At 43.0% G+C, this 23792-nt stretch overlaps 1 protein-coding gene across 1 annotated transcript in view; it reads left to right on the forward strand.

Moving 5' to 3' along the window:
- The window catches only part of DNAJC1 (DnaJ heat shock protein family (Hsp40) member C1), a 196673-nt gene extending 176110 nt beyond the window's left edge, over window positions 1–20563 (forward strand). The window contains exons 10-12 of the mRNA XM_044762094.2: window positions 15684–15732; window positions 17102–17562; window positions 20357–20563. Of these exons, the coding sequence (XP_044618029.2) occupies window positions 15684–15732; window positions 17102–17562; window positions 20357–20425 (579 nt within the window). The 3' untranslated portion in view covers window positions 20426–20563. The remainder of the gene's footprint in view (window positions 1–15683; window positions 15733–17101; window positions 17563–20356) is intronic.
- The last annotated feature ends 3229 nt before the right edge of the window (window positions 20564–23792 follow it).

The raw sequence follows: 23792 nt of genomic DNA on the forward strand, positions 1-23792 counted from the left end.
ATCCAGCCCAATGAGCAGACAGCCCAAGACCCCGTGGTGATCCAACCGGTCCAGGGTAGAACAGAAGAACGAAGGACTGTGGGAGGACAACCCTGGGAAGAGGGAGATTTTGTAGACTAGGCAGTGTGGCTGAGAACTTGGAAAAAAGTTATATATATGGGAAAAAAGGCAACTAAAACCTCCACAAACTACAGAAAAGCATACAGAAAGTCATAGTCCAAATTTAAGTATACTAAAAAGTGGAGTGATAGAGCACAAGAATTGGATATTGAGAACATTCTCCTTTGAGTGGCACCAGAAGTCTGATCCCAGCGTAGTACCTGGGTCTACAGTGAGTGAGATTTGCCAGATCAAAATTACGTGAGGTCTTACATGACGCCTTTGCATATTCTACACATTTTCTAGTTTTACAGGTGGTTTTTCAGTTTTTAAAATCAACAAGTTGTGGAAGGCTATGGCAAGTTGTCCACCAAAATATGTCCTCCCTTTCTCTAGTAATAGATTTGTAGTCAGGCACGTGTTAGCCCGGCAACACTGCACGTCCATGCACCCCCCCCCCCCCCCCCCCCCAGCGCTGCTGTGGCTCGGCCACTCTTTTCTTTGCAGAGGAGCATAGTTGAAGTACCGTGTGCTCATAGGAGCTCTGACTCACTTTCCTCTTCCACTGGGGGGAATACCAGTTTGCCTCCAACTAAGCTGCAGCCTTGCAGGCAAAGACAGTTGCCCTAAAGAGTGGCGGCAAAGCACGATGGAAAGACCTGAATGGATGGAGTAAAAGAAAAATTGTAGATAGCGACAAGTGCTATGAAGAAAAAGCAGAGTAAGAGACTAGAGACTGAAAGGGTCATAATTTAAAATGGGGTTCTGAGGAAATTCCTCTCCAAGAGGTAATATTTGAGTAGGGACACAAAGCAAGTGAGGGAGCAAGGTTGTCTGAGAAAGAACATTCTGTGGAGAGGAAAACAGCACTTACAAAGGCTTTGAGGCAAGAGCATGCTTGGGGTGTGCAGAGCCCAGCAAAGAGGTCAGTATGGCTGACAAGGAGTGAGTAGGAGGGGATTACAGAAGATAAGGCCAAGAGGTACTGGAGGTACTGGATTTGGGGGCTGACCCAGTGGCATAGTGGTTAAGTTCACATGCTCCACTTTGGCAGCCCAGGGTTCACAGGTTTGGATGCCTGGTGCAGACCTGACACCACTCCTCAAGGCACGCTGTGGCAGCATCCCACATAAAATAGAGGAGGATTGGCACAGATGTTTGCTCAGGACCAATCTTCCTCACCAAAAAAAAAAAAAAAAAAAAGATTTTAGATTTTACTCTGAGTGAGATGAGAAAGCACTGGAAGATTTTGAGCAAAGTAGTACAAGATCTCAAAGGGTCATTCTGACTGCTTTGTGGAGAAGACACTGTGGCAGGGAAAGAGTGGAAGCAGGAAGGCAGGCCAAGTAAGAGGCTATTTCAGTTGTCCTTGCAAAAGGCGCTAGTAGTTTGGACCGAGGGTCATTGGTAGAGGTTGGAAAAGAGGTGAATTCAGGATATAATATACCAAATGCATGTTATTTATTTATATGTACTTGTAACCATCAGAAGAACTGTGAAAAGAAATTAAAGAAATAAAATATTTTACCATTATCTTTCCATGTCACTATATATAGGCCTACCTCATTCTTTTTAAATTTTTTTTATTATAAAAGCTTTATTGATTTACAGAAATAGAAAAAAATCCTAAAATTTGTATGGAACTGCAGAGGACCCCAAATAGCCAAAATAATCATGAGAAAGAAGAACAAAGCTGGAGGCATCACACTTCCTGATTTCAAAATGTATTACAAAGCTTCATTAATCAAAACAGTATGTTACTGGCATAAAGAAGACAAATAGACAGTCGAACAGAATAGAGAGCCCAGAAATAAATCCACACATATACAATCAAGTGATCTCAGCAAGGGTGCTGAGAACACACAATGGGGAAAGGATAGTCTCCTCGACAAATGGCATTGGGAAAACTGGATATCCACAGGCAAAAGAATGAAATTGGACCGTTATCTCACACCATGCAAAATGTCAACTCAAAATGGATTAAAGACTTAAACATAAGACCTGAAACCGTAAATCTCCTAGAAGAAAATAGGGGGAAAAGCTTCATGATATTGGCAATGATTTCATCGATCTGGCACCAGAAGCACAGGCAACGAAAACAAAAATAAGCAAGTAGGACTATATCGAGCTAAAAAGCTTCTGCACAGCCAAGGAAATAATCAGCAGAGTGAAAAGGTAACCTACAGAATGGGAGAAAATTATTGCAAACCATATATCTGATAAGGGATTAATCTCTAAAATATACAACATTGTACTTATAGTTAACAATATTGTACACTTAAAAATTTGTCGAGAGTGGGTCTTATATTATCTGTTCTTATCACACACACAAAAAAGCTTTATTAAGGTATAATTTACGTAACATAAAATTTACCCATTGTAAGTGTACAATTCAGTAATTTTTAGCAAATCTGTAGAGTTGTGTAATCACCACAATGCAGTTTTAGACATTTTTCAGCACCCAAAAAGTTTCCTCAGTTTGCAGTCCTTTCCCACTCCCATTCTCCCAACCCCAGGCAACCACAGATATTTTTTCTTCATGTGTAAATTTGCCTTTTCTGGAAATTACGGGTGAATGGGATTGTATGGTACTTATCCTTTTGCATCTGGCGTCTTTCACTCAGCAAAAGTAGTTTGAAGTTCCTCCTGAATAGCGTGCATCAACGGTCCACTTCTTTGTATTGCTCAATAGTAGAGGTAATACCACATTTTGTTGATCCATTCTCCAACAGTTGGCCGTTTGGATTATTTCCACTAAATTTTGGTTGTTATGAATAATGCTGGTGTGATTATTTGCATAAAGTCTTTGTATGGATGTGTTCTTATTTCTCTTGATTAGAGTCCTACAAGTGGAACTGCCAGGTTATATGTTGTTTATGTTTAACTTTGTAAGAAACAGCCAAATCATTTTTCAGAGTCACTTGTACCATTTTACACTCTTACCAATAACACATGAGGGTTCTGGTTTCTCCATATCCTCACCAACACTTGTTTTTTCCTTGTTGTTTTTGTCTTTTTCATTATAGCCATTCTAATAGTAGTGCTATGGCATCTCATTGTGGCATTGACTTGCATTCCTCTAAGAAGTAAGGATATTGAGCATCTGTTCCCGTGCCTCTTAGCCATTCCTGTATCTTATTTGGCAAAATATTCAAGTCTCTTGTCACATTCTAATTTGGTTGTTTGTCTTCTAATTATTGAGTTGTAAGAGTTCTTTATATGATAATACAGGCTTAAGTTCTTCATCAGAATTATGATTTACAAATATGTTCTCCCAGTCTGTGGCTTGTCTCCAGTTTGTTAATGGTGTCTTATGAAATACAAAAGTTTTTATTTTTAATGAAGTCCAATTTATCAGTTTTTTTCTTTTATAGATTATGCTTTTTAGTGTTGTATCTAGAAACTGCTTGCCTAACCCAAGGCCACAAAGATTTCTTCCTACATTTTCTTCTACGAGTTTTATAGTTTTAGATCTTACATTTAGGTCTGTGGTCCATTTTGATTTGATTTTTGTGTTTGGTGTGAGGTAAAGGGGAAGTTCTTTTTTTTTGCACATGGATATCCAGTTGACACCACTTGTGGATAGGCTGTCCTTTCTGCCATTGAATTATCTTGGTGCTTTTGTCAAAAAATCAATTGGCCGTAAATGTAGGAGTTTATATTCTCTCAATTCTGTTGCCTTAATCAGATGCCTATCCTGGACAATACCACACTGTGCAGATTACTATAGCTATATAGTAAAATTTGAAATTGGCTAGTACAAGTATTCCAGCTTTGTTCTTTCTGAAAATGATTTTGGCTGTCTAAGTCCTTTGCATTTCCATATAAATTTTAGGATCAGTTTATCAGTTTCTACAAAAGACCTTTTTGATGGGGATTGCATTGAATCCATAGGTCAGTTTGGAGAGAATTGCCATCTTAACAATGTTGAGTGTTCAAGTCCATGAACACGGAATGTTTGACCATTTCTTGACGGCTTTCATTTCTATCTGCAATGTTTGTTGTTTTCGGTATACAAGTCTGGTACTTCTTTTGTTAAACTTATTCTTAGTGTCTTAATCTTTTTGAGGCTATTGTGAAGGAATTGTTTTCCTAATTACACTTTCAGATTGTTCATTGCTAATATTTAGAACTACAATGGATTTTTGTATCTTAGTCTTGTATCCTGTGACCTTGCTAAATGTTAACAATTTAACGGTTCTGTGGGTACAGAACTCATCATTAGATCTGGAATGAATTTTCAGAAGACTCTTATGGGTGGGAAATGTTAGATAATGTGCCTGCATTTATATAGTAAACAACTTAACATGCATTAACATAGAATTACTGTTTTCTCCTAAGCTTGTCATACTGTTAGAACCCACACATCAGGTGGTCCCTGTTTGCCTTTCAGAGATCCAGGAGTACTTGTCTAAGACCATCAGTGACTCCACTGACTGGTAAAGTCTGAAAATCTTCCCAATATCCATGTTAATTTCCAAGGCTTATACTCTTCTTCCCTCAAATACCTGCATCCCATGTGTCCTCTTTGTACTGTGCTATATTGAGTTCCTCAAAAAGGACCCACTCATACAGAAGCGTTAATGAGCAGGGATGGTTCTAGGTTAAATGGAGCCTGAAGCTCACACAATGATCAGCATTCCTAGTAATTTTGTGCAGTAAATGGAGGAACACCCTATAATAAGCAACTTAAAAATCCATATTAAACATTACTTCTATCCACTGCCCTTCTTGGTCATGCCATCTCCAGTTGCTTTTCTCTCTTATTCTTATCGTCTTTCTGGCTTTTTCCCTCCTCTCTCTTCCATTTTCCCTCACTTTCTCTTTTCCAGATTAACCCTCAACCTGTGCTCCAAATTCTTTCATCTGTGCTGCAGAGTAGTTTGCTCCTTCCTCTGACATCTAGGTGGCAGGACTTAATGACACCAAGGCCCAGGAGGGCAGTGGGAGCATTCAGCTTCTACTTGAAACACCTGCCAGAACATCCCTTCAACAAAGACAGCTTTATTTCTCAGAGAAATTCTAGAACCATCTATTAATAATTTTGCCTTCCTGTATTCCCGTGTCAAAGGACCTTGAGGGCTAATTTGAATGTTCTACCAAAGGAACAGCAACTACGTGCAGACCCTTGACAGAGGATGTTCTTCTTCTTGTCTGGCACAGTTATCTTTTTCCACAGAAGACACAGCTTAAGGAGGAGCAAATAGAATAGTAGAGAGAAAGGAACAAGATAGCCACCTAGCCTGCCGGATTCTGTGAACCCGTGCACATCAACAGGATGCCAGTTAATCACTGACAGATCTCTCTGACACACTTTGGGGAAACTGAAGTATGAAGGGCTTGAATCTTTACTAAATTCACCCAGTTGGTGAGTGGCAATAACTCAGGTAAAGTCCTACAGAATTGGCCTTCTTGAGAGGTGAGACCAAACTCCCAAACTGTCAATATGCAAGCCTGTTTTATATTACTCTTTCCTTGCTTTAGCTAATATTGATTTAGAAGCAAAAGACTTTTTTTAAAGCAATAAACAATACTTATAAGCATAGGCCTAATTAATTTGAAATCTATTGAACAAGTATGCAAGGAAATAACCAGATTGGAAGCCCCTTGGGGTGTATAGGACCAAATTTTATATATACACCACTGGTACAGTGATACACGAAGCCAATATTTAATAAACTTTTGGTAATTTAATTGAATTGAAAGATTAATAACGTCACATCTAGTGAATACAATTTTCGTTTTGCTAATATAATTTTCTGTTACTTTCATCAGTGTTTTTCACTAAAGGAATGAAACCTATTTTAGATTTTTTGTTCATTTACTCCACCCTAACCCATAGGTCCAAGATTTGATCATAGAGCCCCTGTTTTGTAAGAATGTAAGAATTTTAAAGGTAAATTTAGGTATAACTATATTAAGAAGAAGGATTATAAAGTGTGTTTTGCTTAGAATCAGAACATGGCGAACCAAATTTTCCTACAATTCTACAATCCATGTAACTATTAATACACATGTGGATAGAGTGTTACCCAAAGGCCCACCTAAGCCAGTAACCCACAGATTATTTGTTCAGATACTGAGGAAGAAGAGAAGCCTCATCTCTGAGACCTATATAGGAAGATGTCTTCTCCCAAGAGGTGGCTAGAAAAATGTCCTGAATATAGCTTGTCACAAACCTACATTAAGTCAGAGACCATATCTTCTGCAATTGCATGGGATATAAAAGCAGAATGAACATTTGAGAAAAATAACACTAAGCATTCAAGTCTAAACTGGCACCCATGTTATTGATGTCATCTAGATCTATAGGAGAGAGACAGATTTGGTGATGACCATATCATCTCCAATGTCATCTCTATTTGCAGATGACATGATATTATCATGATATTATATATAGAAAACCCTAAAGACTCCACCAAAAACTGTTAGAACTAATAAAGTATTTCAGTAAAGTTGCAGGATACAAAATTAATACACAAAAATCAGTTGTGTTTCTATACACCAACAACAAACTATCAGAAAAATAAATTAAGAAAACAGTTCTACTAACGATAGCATCGAAAAGAATAAAATACCAGGAATAAATTTAAGCAAGGAAATGAAATATCTGTACACTGAAAACTATAAGACATTGATGAAAGAAATTGAAAAGGACACAAATGGAAAGACATTCCATGTTCATGGATTGGAAGAATTAATAATATTAAAATGCTCATACCACCCAAAGCAATCTACAGATTCATTATAATCCTTATCAAGATTCTAATGACATTTTTCACAGAAATAGAAAAAGCAATCCTAAAACTTGTATGAAACTACAAAAGACCCTGAATAACCAAAGCAGTCTTGAGAAAGAAGAACAAAGCTAGCAACATCACACTTCTGATTTCAAACTGTATTACGAAGCTATAGGAATCAAAACAGTATGGTACCGGCATAAAAATAGACACATGGATCGTTGGAACAGAATGGAGAGGCCAGAAATAAACTCATGCATATATGGTCAACTAATTTTTGACAAAACCAAGAATATACAATAGAGAAAGGACAGTCTCTTCAATAAATGGCATTAGGGAAACTGGACAGACACATGCAAAAGAATGAAGCTGGACCCCTATCTTATACCATACACAAAAATCAACTCAGAATGGATTAAAGACTTGAATGTAAGATGTGAAACCATAAACCTCTTAGAAGAAAACATAGTGGATAAGCCCCTGGACGTCAGTCTTGGCAAGCATTTTTTTTTATTTGACACCAAAAGCAAAAATAAACTAATGGGACTCCATCAAACTAAAAGCTTCTGCACAGCAAAGGAATCTATCAACAAAATGAAAAGGAAACCTATGGAATGGGAGAAAATATTTGCAAGCCACATATCTAGTAAGGGATTTTTATCCAAAATATACTGAAACCACAGAAAGCAAAACCATAGATAAGAGGGAACTCTTGTATACTGTATTGAGAATTCTCTGTCAGTACGAGGAGCAACTAACCAGGTATTCTCAAACCAACTCATGGATAATAACTTCTCTGGGAGGAGCTCTCCTGGGGTCAGAACAAATATCAAACACTGACCTCAGAAACTATTCCTTCAAAGGAGACACAATTTGATTTATTTGTAGAGCAATTTATGCCTTGGGGCATTTTGTAAACCATCGAGCATCAGCCAGCACTTAGTGGAGTTTCACCCTGGGGGTGGTCAAAGAGAGGAAGAGAGTCCTACAGATACAACTATCATCCCGAGATGACTGAGCATGCACATACCTGCACCTCCCTGAGGGGCACCATCAGAGGCTCATGCTGTAAGGGGGCAGAGGGGCACAGACTTCACTAAAATAATCCAGCCACCCACTAGATAAAGAGACATGCAAATAAAAATCACAAGCCTGATTTAGCAGGGGGTGGTATGGGGAGACCAGTAACCAGAATTGCTGCAGTATATTATCTAAGTGTTCAGTTCTTGACAAAAATAATGAGCCATGGAAAGAAACAGGAAAAAAATGACCCATAAACTAGAAAAACAGAAGGTGACAGAAACTGCCTGTGAGAGTGACCAAATGTCATATTTAACAGAAAAAGACTTCAAACTATAAATATGTTCACAGAGCTAAAAGAAAACATAATTAAAGAAACAAAGGAAGTGATGATAATAATGTTGCATCATACAAAGATTATCAGTAAAGAGATAAAATTATTAAAAAAACTAAGTGGAAATTCTGGAGTTGTAAAATATAATACCTGAAATTGAAAAATTTCACTAGAGAGGCTCCACAGTAGATTTAAACTGGAAGAGGAAGGAATTAACAAACTTGGAGATAGGTCAAAAGAGAGTATTCAAGGTGAAAAACAGAGAAAAATGAATTAATAAAAGTAAACAGAGCCTCAGAGAAATAGGAGACACCATTAAGCACACCAATATATGCATAATGGGAGTACTAGAAGGAGAGAAGAGAAAGGAAGGAGAAGAAAAAGTATCCAAAGAACAATGGGTGGAAACTTCCAAAATTTAGTGAAAAACACCTGTATGTCAGGAAGCTCAGTGAATTCTGAGTAGGATAAACTCAGAGATCTAGAAAAGACACATCATGATTAAAATGCTGAAAGCCAAAAATGAAGAAATCTGGAAAGCAGCAAGAAAAAAATGACTTTTCCCTTACAAAGGAATGCACAATAAAATTAACAACTGACTTCTCAGCGGAACTCAGAGTGCTTAGAGGAAAACCTGCCAACCGAGAATCGTACATCTTAGCAAAGCTATTTTTCAAAAATGAATGCAAAATAAAAACTTCTCAAGATAAAAACTGAAGTTCTTCAGTCTGAAGGCAAGTATTGCCAGATAGTAATTTGAATCCACCTGAAAAAACAAAGAGAACAGTACAGGTAAATAGGTCATTACAAAAGAAAATATCAATGCATATTATTCTCCTTCTCTTAACTGACTCAAAAAGCAATTGTAGGGGCCACCCCATGGCCTAGTGGTTGAGTTCGTGCACTGTGCTTCGGCAGCCCAGGGTTTTCCCAGTTCAGATCCTGGGTGCAGACATGGCACCACTCATCAAGCCATGCTGAGGTGGCATCCCACACAGCACAACCGGAAGGACCTACAACTAGAATATGCAACTATGTACTGGGGACTTTGGGACAAAGAAGAAGGGGGAAGAAAAAGGAGAAAAGAAGATTAGCCACAGATGTTAGCTCAGGTGCCAATCTTTAGGAAAATAAAAAGCAATTGTATAAAATAATAGATATATAATGTTATAGTTGGATCTATAACATATAGAAAGATAATATATTTACCAATAACAGCACAAAGGAGGTGGGTGGGAGCAAAGCTGTGCTGGGTTAAATAAACTACTACAGATGGTAAAGTAATAATGATAACAATGTATTGTTGGGTTTGTAACATTAATAGATGCAATATGTATAATGATCATACCACAATATGGAGGGAAAGGGAATAATACAGAATGTTTCTGTTTATCATTGAAATTAAGCTAGTATAAATCTGAAGCTGCCTCTTATAAGTTAAGATGTATATGGTAAACCCTAGAGCAACCTCAAAAAAAAGCTCAACAAAGGGTACTAAAAGAAATCATTAAAGATATTAAAGTGCTACATTAGAAAATACTCACTTATGCAAAAGAAAGCAATAATGGAGGAATAGAGGAACAAAAAAAGATATGACATAAAAGAAATGACAGACATAAATCCAACTATTTCAATAATAACATTAAATGTAAATGGATTAAACAATCCAATCAAAAGATTGTCAAGATAAAAAATCATGACTCATCTGTATATAGTCTACAGGAGACACACTTTAAATTCAAAGATAGAAATAAAATGAAAGTAAGAGGATAGGAAAAGATCTATAATGCAGACAGCAACCATAAGAAAGCTGGAGTGGCTATACTAATGTCAGACAAGATAGACTTTAAGGGGGCCAGCCCCGTGGCCAAGTGGTTAAGTTCACGTGCTCCATTTCAGTGGCCCAGGGTTTCCCTGGTTCGGATCCTGGGCACGGACCTAGGACCACTCATTAAGCTATGCTGAGGCGGCATCCCACATAGCAGAACTAGAAGGACCTACAACTAGAATGTACAACTATGTACTGGAGGGCTTTGGAGAGAAGAATTTTTTAAAAAAGATTGGCAGCAGATGTTAGCTGAGAGCCAATCTTAAAAAAAAAAATTGACTTTAAAACAAAAAAGCTATGGGAGAGGAAGAGAGACATTTATTGAAAGGAAAATATAACAGTTATAAACATATGCACCTAATAACAGAACCATAATACATTAAGCAAAAACTGACATAAAAGAAAAGAGAAATAGACAATTCAACAATATTTGGAAATTTCACTACATGCACTTTGAGTGATGGATAGAACCACTAGACAGAAGATCAACAAGGAAGGCTTGCATGATATGATAAAACCAACTAGAGCTAACAGACGTCTCTAGAACACTTCATCCAACAACAAAATGTAAGTTCTTCTCAAGTACACATAAAATGTGCGCCAGAACAGACCATACGCTAGGCCAGTAAACAAACAAACGTCAGTAAATTTAAAAGGATAGAAATAATACAAAGTTTGTTCTCTGATCTCAAAGGAATGAAATTAGAAATCAGTAGCAGGAAAAAAATTGGGAAAATCAACAAATATGTCAAAGTTAGACTCCTGAATAACCAATAGAAATAAGATTGAAAAGGAAGAAGTAAACTAAACTGTCTCATTGTAGAAGATGTGATTTTATATATACAAAATCCTAAGGAATTTACTAAAAAACTATTGGAACCAATAAATAAGGTCAATAAGATTGCAGGATACACATCAATATACAAAAATCAGTTTTATTTTTATGTACCTGCAATGAACAACCTGAAAATGAAATTAAGGAAATAATTTCATTCACAATAGCATCAAAAAGAATAAAATACTTAGGAATAAATTTAACAAAAGAAGTACAGGCTTTACCTCTGAAAACTACAAAATGCTGTTGAAAGAAATTAAAGATCAAAATTAATGGAAAGATAACCTCTCTCCGTGGATCAGAAGACTTAACATTGTCAAGATGGCAATATTCCCCTACGTGTAAGAGCTGAAACTATAAAACTCTTAAAAGACAGAAGGGTAAATGTTCATGACTTAGATTTGGCAAAGGATTCTTGGATATGACGCCAAAAGCACAAGCAACCAAAAAAAATTAGATAAATTGCACCTCATCAAAATTAAAAACTTGTATGCTTGACAGGATACCATTAAGAAAGTGAAAAGACAACCCACAGAATGAGAAAATATTTGCAAATCATTTATCTGATTGAGGACTTGTATTCAGAATATATAAAGAACTCTTACAACTCAATAATAAAAAGAGAAATCACCCAAATAGAAAATGGACAAAGGATCTGAATAGGTATTTCTCCAAAGAACATATACAAATGGCCAATAAACACATGAAAAAATGCTCACTATGGGGCTGGCCCTGTGGCTGGGTGGTTAAGTTCGCACACTGCGCTGCAGGCAACCCAGTGTTTCGTTGGTTCGAATCCTGGGCGCGGGCATGGCACTGCTCATCAAACCATGCCGAGGCAGCATCCCACATGCCACAACTAGAAGGACCCACAACGAAGAATATACAACTATGTACCGGGAGGCTTTGGGGAGAAAAAGGAAAAAAATAAAATCTTTAAAAAAACAATGCTCACTATCATTAGTCATTAGGGAAATGCAAATCAAAACCACAAGATACCATTTCACACCCACTAGTATGGCTAGAATCAAGAAGTTGGATAGTAATTGTTAGCAAAGATGTGGAGAAGTCAGAAGCCTCAAGCACTGCTGATGTGAATGCAAATTGGTGCAGCCATACGGGAAGGCAGTCTGGCAGTTCCTCCAAAACTTAGAGTTACCATGTAACTCAGCAATTCCACTCCTAGATATATACTTAAGATAAATGAAAACATGCCCACACCAAAACTTAGACACAACTGTTTATAGCAACGTTATTCATACTAGCCAAAAGAAGGAACAACACAAATGTTTATCAACTGCTGAATGGATAAACAAAATGTGGTATATCCATACAATGGAATATTACTCAGAAATAAAAAGGAATGAAGTACTGATATGTATTACAACTTGGATGAACCTGGAAAACATTACCCTATATGAAAGAAGCCAGCCACAAAAATCCATATATGATTCCATTCCTATGAAAGTCCAGAATAGGGAAATCTGTAGAGACAGAAAGTTGATCTGTGATTGCTTTTTGCTTTGTGGAGGATGGAGTGGGATGGAGTGGATGCAGGATGCTAGCTAAAGGATGTGGTTTCTTTCTGAAGTGATGACAATGTTCTAAAGTTGGCCATCGTGATGGTTGCACGTATCTGAATATACTAAAAAGCGTTGAATTGTACACTGTAAGTGGATCAATTGTATGATATGAGAATTATATCTCAGTTAAGCTGTTTAAAAAATAAAAACAACAAGGGATATTTTCGTGTACTATTCTGGAATAATCTCCAAAATTTTTTATTAAATAACAAGATGCAAGAGGGAAACAAAGGAATTATTCAGTATCCTATATGTGGTAGCAGTTACATGAATCTATAAATGTGTTAAAAATTCATAGAACTGTGCAACAAAAGAGAAAAAGATAATTTTATTGCATGATAAGGTAGAAAAATAAAATCTTAAAAAATATAGTAGAAATTGAGAGAGAAGAAAGATTGCCATCAGTGTTGGTAGTCCTGGTGGTGGACATCAGGGAGGTCTTTAAGAAGAAACTCACACTTGAGTGTACCTTGAAGCCAGACAGATATTTAAGGAGAGATTTGATGAAGAAAGGAAAATCATTTCAGACAGTGTTATCAATGGACAAACATACAGGGCAGGGATCTCTGACTATCTGGGGGAGCATTAACTCTTTAGTTCTGCTGAAAGGAAGGATACATACAAGAAAGAGAATAGATCAGATTATGGGTTTCCTTGCATGTCAGGTTAAGAATTGAACACTTTATTATATAGTCAATGATGAGCCATCAAACATATTTGATCAGGATGCTGTCTTGGGATAGTATTCTATAAGAACTATTAGTAAGTGAGTTGGAAACCAGTTAGTGGAAACCAATAGTTCAGTCACTCATACAGGTGGTGGAGATCTGAGAGCGAAGGGGACAGGTGGAGTTGATACCGTGAAGAATGTGGCAGCTGGTTGGGGAGGGAGAGAAAAGTCCAAAAATTGACTCTTAGGTTTTGAGCCCGGGAGACTGGGATGATAGTACTGTTAACAAAAGGAAGGAAAAGCAAAGATATTGATGAGTTTACTTTGGATTTGTTTATTTTGGGAGCCAGGAGACCTCTAAATTGGAGATTTGGTGGCAGTTAGAGAGGGAAGCCACATAGTTTAGCAGAATTGGATTTGAAAGGCAGTGTATCATAGTGATTGAGAGCAAAGATTTTAGAGCCAGACTTGCCTGGGTTCAGCTATTCACTAGCCTTTTCATCGTGGACATGTTATTTATTCTCTCTGGGCCTCAGATTCATAAAATGGGGATAATAATTATATACACACCTAATATGACTGCTGTTGAGGAATATGTATACACACACACATTTTATTTAGAACAATGCCTGGTGCATAGAAAGCTTATTGTTATGTAGATAAAATCCTTTTCAGATCTGATGATCCATTGTTATATGGTCAGTTTCTGTGAGATGGCATTCCAAGGTGGAGCTCAGGGCCAGAGATATGGGTTAATCATTTCTTTTCTAAGGTATTATTGAACAGATGGTATGAGATACGAAAAGAGAAAATGGAAAGAATGTATAAGTGGCAAGGACCGAATGTTGAGGACCGTTACATTAGGGAGCAAGGGGCAGGAGTATAGAGAAGAGGCCAGTGCAGGAAAATTCAGAGAAAGAGAAGGAAAACTGGGAGATACTGTCGTGAAGGCCAAGTGGAATAGAAAAGACAACTCAAGGGAAGATAGTCTTTTAGAGTAGAGACCACTTGAGTTCAGTTTGAAGGTTTACGGATGCATGTGACAGACAGGAAGAGGCTGAAGATGAAAGTAAAGGAAATTAATTAATGGAGCATAGTTCTGAGAGGATTCATGGGGAAGGAAGATAATTTCCCTTTTTGAACTGGGCTAAAAGATGAGAAGGATATGTGGTCATGCAGTCAAAAGTTTGAGTTGGGATTTTGGGGGAAAGTTGGAAGTCAAGGGAGCTCACATTGGATAACTTCACTTTTTTTTCCCGTAAAATAAGAAGCAAGGTCATCTGGAGAGAAAGAGGAAGATAGGGGATAAAATTGAAGAGTGTTTCTAACCAGCTTTAGATATTTTCTCTGGTTCTGCCCTTTGTATGAATGGAAAACAAATGAACCATGTCAATTATAATAGGTAATATTTACTGAGCCTTTAATATCTGCTAGGTATCATGTTAAGAGCTTATTTCAAACGTAAAACATCCCTAACAGGCGAATGGTATTAGCAGCATTATCCACATATTATAGAGGGTAATGCATGAGACAAAGAAAGGATTCAAACTGCTCAACGTTACCCAGCTAATAAGAGGTAAAACCAAGACTGAATGCTGGGTCTGCCTAACTCCGAGTTCTTAACAATCGTGCTTTCTGAGGTTTTACTTTCAGATTTCATTAAAGCAGTAAAATATTGGTTGAAGAATATACATGGATTAATGGGATAGAATACAGAGTATGGAGAAATAGCCCATGTATACGATGGAATGTAATTTTAATAAAGTTAACATTTTAACTAAATGGAGAATGGATGGCTTGTTTGATACATGCACTGGGGCAATTAACTATCCACTTTTACATTTTTAATTAATTTTGATCCCATATTTTAAAATATATATAATAGAAATCAGAAGAGTGGTTGTCTATGGCAGGGTAGAGAGTGACTTGGGAACTTCCTGGGGTAACAGAAGTGTTCTATAATTTGACCAGAATGTTGGTTACGGGGGTCTTTTCTGACTTGTGTGGAAGTGTCTCGTGGTTCTTGGGTCTGGCTACCCTCCTCCACCAAGACCTTCTTCCTGTAGTGTCAGTCTTATATGCTCTCAGTGTTTCTTTCTAGGATACAAAGAAAAGAAAGACTTTTATATTATAACATCACTGGCTTAGGAGTAGATTACCCCACTGTTTATAATATTCATTGGTACAATATTCTCCAGTGAAAAGATATTCTCCATCAGGAAATTTTAATTAAAAAAATATGACCTGTTTGTATAATAATTGTGGAAGTAGTATATTTTACGAGGCAGCCTAGTGTGATGGAACTATCGTCGAACTGGAAGGAATCAGGTGCTCTGAGTTCTTGTTCCGATTCTGCCACTGATGAGATGCGATTTTGGAGCAAGTCATTTCCTCTCCCTGGGCTTCAACTCCCTCGTTGGTTAATAAAATGGATTGGACTGATGACTGAAGGTCCTTCCAGGTCTAAGATTCAGTAAACCCTGTTCGTTCCCAGAGACCTTATGTGGAATATCCCAGATATTTCACTAGCTATCTGGAAAGTAAGATTTTCTTTGCTTTTATATTTTGAAACAGGTGACAACCAAAGCCAAGCAACTGAAGGACTCAGTTACCTGCTCCCCAGGTAAGCCAGCACCCACTTCATCCCATTAATCTAAGTGGTTTCTTCAGAATAACCCCGTTTCTAATGACATATTTAATTATGATGGTGTAGTATTGCCCAGTGAATTTCTAGTGGTCATTTCCCTAAAAGAGGTCGAAATACAGGCACCAACCAGCCAGTCCAGCCCTGCACAGACAGTGGGTGCTAAGATGTATTTAGTCAGTTTACAGAACTATGAAAACCTGGCTCTTCTCTAGTAATGGGGGTGGGGTCTCACAGAGGGGACGGCCAGTCTGCTCACACACAGCGCCCTGTGCGCAGTTTCCCACCCCGCCATCACACACACACACAGCTGTCCTTCCCAATAGACAACGAGCGGCTTCCCCAAGAATCTGCGTTCCCCGAAATCTGTTTCCTCCAATCCTGACTGGGATTGTGTTAGTCTCCCTGCTCTTTGCTTGGAACCAGGAAGGAAGTGCCTCCTAAACCTTCCGCCTTAGCTTCACTGCAGGTCCCAGGGAGAGCAGTGCAGGGGAGCCAGCCGGGGATCAGCAACCCCGAGATCTCAGAAGTCACCCCCGGAAGGCTTCAGCTTGGGGCTCTGTAGGCTGCAGGAAAGAGGGCATTTCCAGATGCTTTTCTCCCAATAAGTCTATGTGTCTGGGCACAGAGGCAGAAATAGTAATGAAATGTTGTGTGAGAGAAGCATACCTCCAGAACATTCTCCAAAAACGTTCTCTTGCAAAGCCAGTGTGGTGTGAAGTCATGAGCAGACGTGATCTTACTAGAGCCTTGTGGGGGTGAGGGGACAGAGTGTGGAGAGGACAGGAAACATGTAGTTGAACATTGAAGGGTATCTGGGAGATGACACCTACAACAGGGAGACTGAGTTGTTCGCCCATTACTGTCACATGAGGTGTCACAGTGGCACCGGAAGCAGCTTTGAGCTGAGAGCAGATGCCCCAGTGTCGGTGGCTCAGCTGCAGGTGGTGAGCAGAGCATAAGGTTTGGCCGATTGATTCAAGTCACACTGATGCCATTAACCACAAGTATGGACCGTGAAGAGCATCCTTCCTTCTAGGGAGGGAAGCAGCAGGTATTCCTTCTCAAAGGCACTTTTGTGTTCTTTGACCACAGCCCGGTTCCCTATATGCCCACTCTTCCTCAGCGGGGTGGGCGGGCGGACTTGGAATCAGTCAGAACTGAGTTCAAGCCCCAGCTCTGCTGCCTTCTGAGACTGATTTTCCTCACCTGTAAAGTTAGGATAGTGAGACCTGACTTTCTAGAATGGGTGAAGATTAAATAAAATCGTAGATAGAAAATGCCGACACACTGTCTGCTTGACCCTGAGTCGACTGGCCCTTTCATGTGTGATGGCGCTTTCTTGCAGGCATGGTTAGACTCTCAGAGCTCAAGTCAACAGCTCAGAGCTGCAGGCCCGTCAAGACCACCGCGTCCTTGCCCGATGACATCATCACCCAGCGAGAAGATGCCGAGCAGGCCGTGGAGGAGGAGGAGCAGGAGGAGGAGCAGGGGGAGGAGGAGGACGAGCAGGAGGCCGCGGTCCAGGAGAGCCGGCCGCGGCGGCGGAGGCCAGCCAGGCTGCCGGAGGCGACGGCCAGGGCCGAGCCCGAGGAGAGGGTGAGAGGGAGGAGGCAGAAGGACTTTGACGCGGCGGAGCACAATGAGTCCAGCGACGAGGAGAGCCAGAAAAGAGAGAGAACGCGTGCCGCAGAGGAGCCGTGGACTCAGAATCAACAGAAACTTCTGGAATTAGCATTACAGCAATACCCAAAGGGATCCTCCGACCGCTGGGACAAAATAGCCAAATGTGTGCCATCTAAGAGCAAGGTGGGTGAAGGGGGAGAGGCTGCCTGCTGGTCTCGAAATCCACTGAGGGCCACGGCCGGTCGTGTCTCATTTCTCCTCCGTGTCATTCGTGTCCTTCTGTCCACAGCTGTGTCTGTGATCTCCTCTTTACCGACTGTCTCCCAGGAGTTTTCTCCCGGCAGGCTGTGAACCCGGGCACTGCACTGATCAGTGTGAAGGAGGCCGAGGTTCTGAGTTTAGCTGTTACACAGACGGGCCCGTTGTTCTTTCTCAGAGAACATCACGCATAGAACATAAACTTCACCCGCAGCAACCCTGCTGGCCTTCTGGAGCGTTCGCCCTCCAGGTGGCAGTTTGAGAGAAGCACCCGCATCCCCGTGAGGGCGGCGGGGCCGCGCCAGGTCAGCAGGCTCCCCACCACGGTGGCAGCTCTCTTTCACCCGCAGGAGGAGAAAGCGGCTCAAAATTATAAGCCCCACTAGCTTTTGAACGAGCCTCCAACCATGGGGGCTGGTGTGGGAGACGCTGTCACCGTGCCCGTCAGCCTGGCTGCGTCAGTCCCCCTGGACTCAGCGGCAGCACCCAGGGGACTGGAGCCTCTGGAGCTGTCTCTGGTGTCTGCGTGTGGGGTCAGAGCGAGCCCGATGATTAGGATTCAGCTTACCCTCTGTGGCCCAGACTGTTTATACTTAACTTTCCCGTTAAGTTTCCTCTTTACAGCTTAGTGTCTGCTTAAACTCGTCTAAGATAGCTCTCTAATAAAGCTCAGGTGGGCGGGAAGATGGGGTGTCCCTGTGGAAAGCCAGCCCCCCGCCCTGGTCCTAGCCTTCCGCTCTGCTGGTTCGCAGCCTTGGAGCCTCACAGTGTGATGCTTCCTGACCCACGGTCTCCACAGTAGGGTGGCTGCGCTCCGAGCGTCAGGCACCAGGAGCACCGGGACATCCAGAGACCCAGCCTGCCTGCCCGCCACTCAGAAGCCTGTGGGCACATTGATGCTCATTTACGTTCTTGGTTTTTTTAATTGAAATGCTACGTTGGAAAATCTAGCTCATGGCCATGAATGTCCCCATGTGTACAGGTCTAGTTATCTATCACCTACTTTAAAATGATGAAGTTGAGAATTCCCGGGGAGAAAAATAAACCATTAGCCGTTGATCTATTTGAGAAACACAGATTCTCCCAGCCTCTCCCCCTGGTTTGCCAGAAGTAATTATTTTCCCTGAATTTCTCTTGCATCTGTCAAGATGCAGGCATTTACATGTGTGATGAATTGACATTGGCTTCAAATGAAGGAGCTGGAACTGTGGATTCCTAAGGAGAGAACACGCAGGAACTCATGGCCCTGGGGCTTGGAAACCTTCCCGTTTCAACCAGAAATGAGGAGCACTTTGGTTGTGCTGCAGGTGTTCCCTTTAAGCCTTGATGTTAGAACCAGGTCCAGGAGGGTGCCTGCTGGCTCGCCTGCTAGAGAGTGACTCCCTGGAAGGGGCCCGTGAGCTGCTAGGAACTCTGGGCCTGGAGGAGGAGCCTTTGCCTGAGGTGCAGGCTGGGCTGGACTCACTGGCAGGCCTGCTGCTCAGAGCTCAGGGCCCATGCTGTCCTTTCTGTGAGGGGAGGCTGGACATTGGCTGCTCTGGGCTAGGCTGCACCAGTGGGCAGCATAGCTATTCAGAAAGGCTGATGTTGGAGCCGGCCCTGGCATAGTGGTTAAGTTCAGTGTATTCTGCTTTGGCAGTCTTGGGTTCGGCTCCTAGGCGCGTACCTACACCATTCGTCAGCCATGCTGTGGCGGTGACCCACATACAAAATAGAGGAAGATTGGCACGGATGTTAGCCCAGGGCTAATCTTCTTCACAAAAACAAAAAACAAAAAGGCTGATATTTGAAAGACCCTAGGCAAGTAGTCTTTGGGGATTCAGAAAAGGCAGTTCCTAGAGGAATCTCTCTGAACACCACTAAGCTGGACTCCTAGGGCGAGAGTGAACATCCATTCTCTGTCCCGGGCAGCTGGGACAGAGTTGTCTGCTCGGGAGCAGAAGTCACTTTGCGCTGGGCCTTAAGTTGGTGAAGGCACTCACATGCCATTGGGGCTGGTATTTTTTGGAGAAAAACAGAAGTGGATTCTGGAAAATACCTTGTGATAAACATGGGAGTAATGAGGCCCCTCCCAAGCACACCTCCTCTCTGCTGGGGTAATGAGTCACACCCCAACGGGTGACAGCTCCAGGCGGCCAGGGTCTGAAGCTGGTAGTTCTGTAGCCTGACGACAGGCTGGAAGCTTTAGGTGGGGCTGGGCCGAGCAGGGGAAGGGTTCCAGCACACTCACTGCCGGGGTCCTATGGGGCTGAACGAACGTGGGACCACAGGAGGTCCCGGCAGCCCCTTAGAGAAATGCAGACCCCAATGAGAATAATAGTCTGGGTGCCTGGCCTCAAGCTTTTTGGTTTCTCTGAAGTGATGTGTTGTGATGAAATAGTGAAATGTTAAAAATGATAGTTGTAGTGAGCAAGGTGAAAGTCGTAATCATAATAATGATCGCAGGCCTCCCAAACAGCTGTCCTGGGCCGCTCCCCCGGCGCCTGGCACTGTCCCTCAGGCCGGGGCTGGCCTTTTAGCCAGCCTTCTCCTTGCACCTGTCTGCCTGCGACCAGCAGGCCTCACCTAGGAAACTCTAGGCGGGTTCTGTGCAGAGTGAGTGGCCATGAGGCCGCTGCGTTAGCACTGGGCCCAGCCCACAAGCGCTCCGGGCAGGCGGCCTGCAGGCCACGGGGCCCATGGGAATAACCGTCTCACCTCTCTCTCTCTCTTCCTACAGGAAGACTGTATCGCTAGATACAAGTTGCTGGTTGAACTGGTCCAAAAGAAGAAACAAGCTAAGAGCTGAATATTCCGGAAGGTGATGTTCACCTTCAGTTTCCAAAATGATTATTTGAAAAATCTTACGCAGAAATTTGCATTTTGTACCTCAGTATTTCTATACATTATGTGCCTTAGTAAAAAAATAAAAAAAATTAAAAATTAATGTTGTGCCATGTTGTTTAAATAAATACTGCATTATAAAAGAAAAAATGATTAGGGTATTTTGCAGATTATTTTCTCTCTCATCCCTGTGAAGTGTGCTTTCCTGGGGCACACAGAATAGTGCTTTCCAACCATCATAGAGGATTTTGGAGGAACTTATGAGTGAACCAATATTGAAGCATTAGCGTGTTTTAATATTTAGAACTTATGTGTTTCTTTGACCAAAGAACACACTGGTTAGTGAGATTACTGCCAGCGGGACGCAGCTGCCTGGGGAGAAGAACCCAGTGTCGAGCCCGCTGGCTGGGCACAGCGTGAGGTTACCTCACTTATATGTGTCTAGAGAAAAACAAGTGAACAAGGACAGAAAGTGATAAAGCTAACTTTGGGTTGTTTTGTAAAAATACAGCCCCAACTGATAGAATTTCCAGAGAACGTGCAGGAAAGGTTTTTCGGAACTGATGAAAGTGAGTCCTAATTTTCAATACCTGAGTTCAAATCGCCGTTTGTACTGCCGATTTCAATTGAACTGTCACCATCAGCCGAGTGTTCCTTTTTACTGTCAGTTGCTCAGGGCTTGGAAATAGTTGCCCACGTGCACATTGCCTAACCTCGAACTCCGTGAAGCTCCCCAGAACACATTTAGGGAAGTGATCTGATAAAATGTCTATGGAGACGTCGTTTTTCTCTGAGGATTGAAATGAGGGTAGAGTTTCCTGGAGAAAAGTTTGAGTGTCTGTGGCCACCAGTGGCTCTGTGACCCTTCACAGGAGAGGACGCGGCACCAGGGGAGCCCCGAACCCCAGTCCCTGGCACAGCTCCCTGAGGGGCACTCGGCACCTCCAAGACCTCGAAAAGAGCAGTTGAAAGCCAGCAGATTACCAGCTAGCTGGTCAGTGGTCATTTGGTTTCCGTGAACTGAGTCATCAGGCGGCAGCTCCTTCGGCCTCATCCCATTAGGAAGGGGAGGCAGCTGGGGAAGGAAGAGCCCGTTGCCTGGGTTGGGGGTTGGGCTGGTCGAGGGGACAGGAGGAGAGGGGTTGGGGTTGGGCTATGTGGTCTTCCTCTTGTCCCGGCCATGCTCGCTGCCCTCTTTCTAACAGACCAGAGCTGAGCAGGTCACAGGGCAGACCAGGGCCAACAGCTTCTCCCCCAGAACTTTCTCTGGAGCCGGTGGGGCTGTGAGGTGGTTACTGTGTATTCGCATCCGCCTCCCCCTTCACACAGGAGAGTCGCCGAGAATAAAACGGGCCTGGAGGGAAACGAAGGAGAGAAAAGGATTGTCCTGGCTGCATTCCGGCCCTGGGTCCCTCTCGAGTCTAGCTGCAGGCCTGTTTCTCTCGGCTCTGTTGTCCAGCATGTGACATTCTGTGAGCATCCTTCCATGTGCTGGCGAGTCACTTCCCGCCCTCTATCGGGCAACGCTCCACTGCTATTCACAGGGTCTTCAGGGCCGATTTTTTCAGAAGTGGGTGGCCAGGTCCTTCCTAGTCAGTCTGGAAGCTCCGCTGAAACCTGTGCACCATGGGGGACCCAGCTGATATTTGAAATATTGGTGGCAGAGCTTTCAGCGTCACAGCAAGATGCAGCCGCCACAGTGTGACACCCGACAGACGGGCAGTGTGGTTCCCTGAGCAGGACACAAACCCAGGAGGGGACGGTGAGTCTTAACCACCAGACCACCAGGGCTGCTTCCACTAAGTCACCCTTTGTACTTAACGGTGCTTTGAATGGGGTTCTGTCACTCACACCCCCAAATCCCATTACAAGTTTTCTGGACTTGCAGGGTGGGGAGAGCCCCACAGGGGGTCCAAGATGCCTCACGGAGCACAGTCCAGGATGAACTCCCCTGATTTGCCTGTCAACTTCCTCTTTTCTAGACTCCTTAAGAAAATCGGGTTCTAGCTGGGCTTTTCGCTGCCGACTGCCCCGCACCCCTCCCCCGGGGGCTCGCAGCGCCGAGGGGAGTTGAAGTCGGACCAGAGGCTGGCGGGAGGCTCCTGGGTTCCGGCCACACACAGGACACCCCTGGGGTTCGGTTTGAGCGAGGTCACCGCCAAGAAAACAAGGAGCCTCCAAAAGGTTGGCACCACACTGGTTAGTGGGGACAAAGCACGACTCCCAGTGATGCCCCCTTCTCAGGTCCAGACTCCCCAGAGACACGCTCCCCAAACCCGCCCTTCCCAGGCCCGCCTCGGGCGTGACCTCACCTGCCCGCACCTCTACGGCGAACTGTGTGACATCGGGGACTTTGTTTCCCCTCTTTGGCCCAGTTCCTCGGACTAGAAGAACAGGAAATGGTGGTCGCTGCTTATAGATTGTCAGGACGGGAAAATGCAGTGATCTGTGTACCATCTTCAACACGGTGCCCAGCTTGGCCCAAGCCATCCTTGTTCTGTTCCCTCTGACCGTCCAGGCTCCCAGTAGCATCATCTCAAGCAGCCACCGCCACAGTCGGCAAGGCTGGCGGCCCCTCGGCACACTCCATCTCGCCCCTTGCAGGCTGTGCTCTTCCCTGGGCCCAGAGGATGGGACCCCTACGAAGAAAGATCTTGCTATTTGGGATGGTAGTTTTCTGGTCCACATCTCTCACTAGGCGCCCCACGGGTCTCTCACCCAAAAGCTAACAGTCTCTGCGGCATCTACTCGGCTGCAGCCCACGGAGAGTCAGTGTGGTCCCTTCTTCCCCAGCTGTGGTCTAAGGAAAGGGAGAGTGTTCGTCAGAAGATCCAGGTCTGAATCCTGCATCAAGCCCCATGGGCAGGGAGTGGCGGCCGGGACATGCCAAGTGGTTTGGTCGCCTGGGTTCTAAGGAGGCTGGGGCAGCCGAGGATGGAGCCTCCCGCCCCTCTGGAGTCTTCCAGGTCCCTGCCCTACTCGGAGCCCGACTCGGAGGTCTGCTTGCTGGCTTTGGACAGGACGGCTGGCTCTGGGCTCCTCCTCTGCCAATGCCATCCTACCCGTGGCCTGCCTGCTTCCACGAGCCCCTGCATGGCCGGCGGGGGACCTGTGCAAGCCTGTGGGGTCCTACCTCCCTGGAGGACTGGGTCTTAATCCTTTAGTGATGGAGGTTTACCTTCTCCAGTGGGGGCTACCGTTGCTTTCAACCATTTATAGCACCCGTTTTTAAAGCCTATGCACATGTTCTCTTTTATCCTCACAAAACCCCTGACTGGTTGAACAGGTTCTGGCCCAGCAGCCAGCTTCCCCCCAATGCCACCGGGTGCTGT

Source organism: Equus asinus, chromosome 29, assembly GCF_041296235.1.
Source record: "Equus asinus isolate D_3611 breed Donkey chromosome 29, EquAss-T2T_v2, whole genome shotgun sequence".
Lineage (NCBI taxonomy): Eukaryota > Metazoa > Chordata > Mammalia > Perissodactyla > Equidae > Equus > Equus asinus.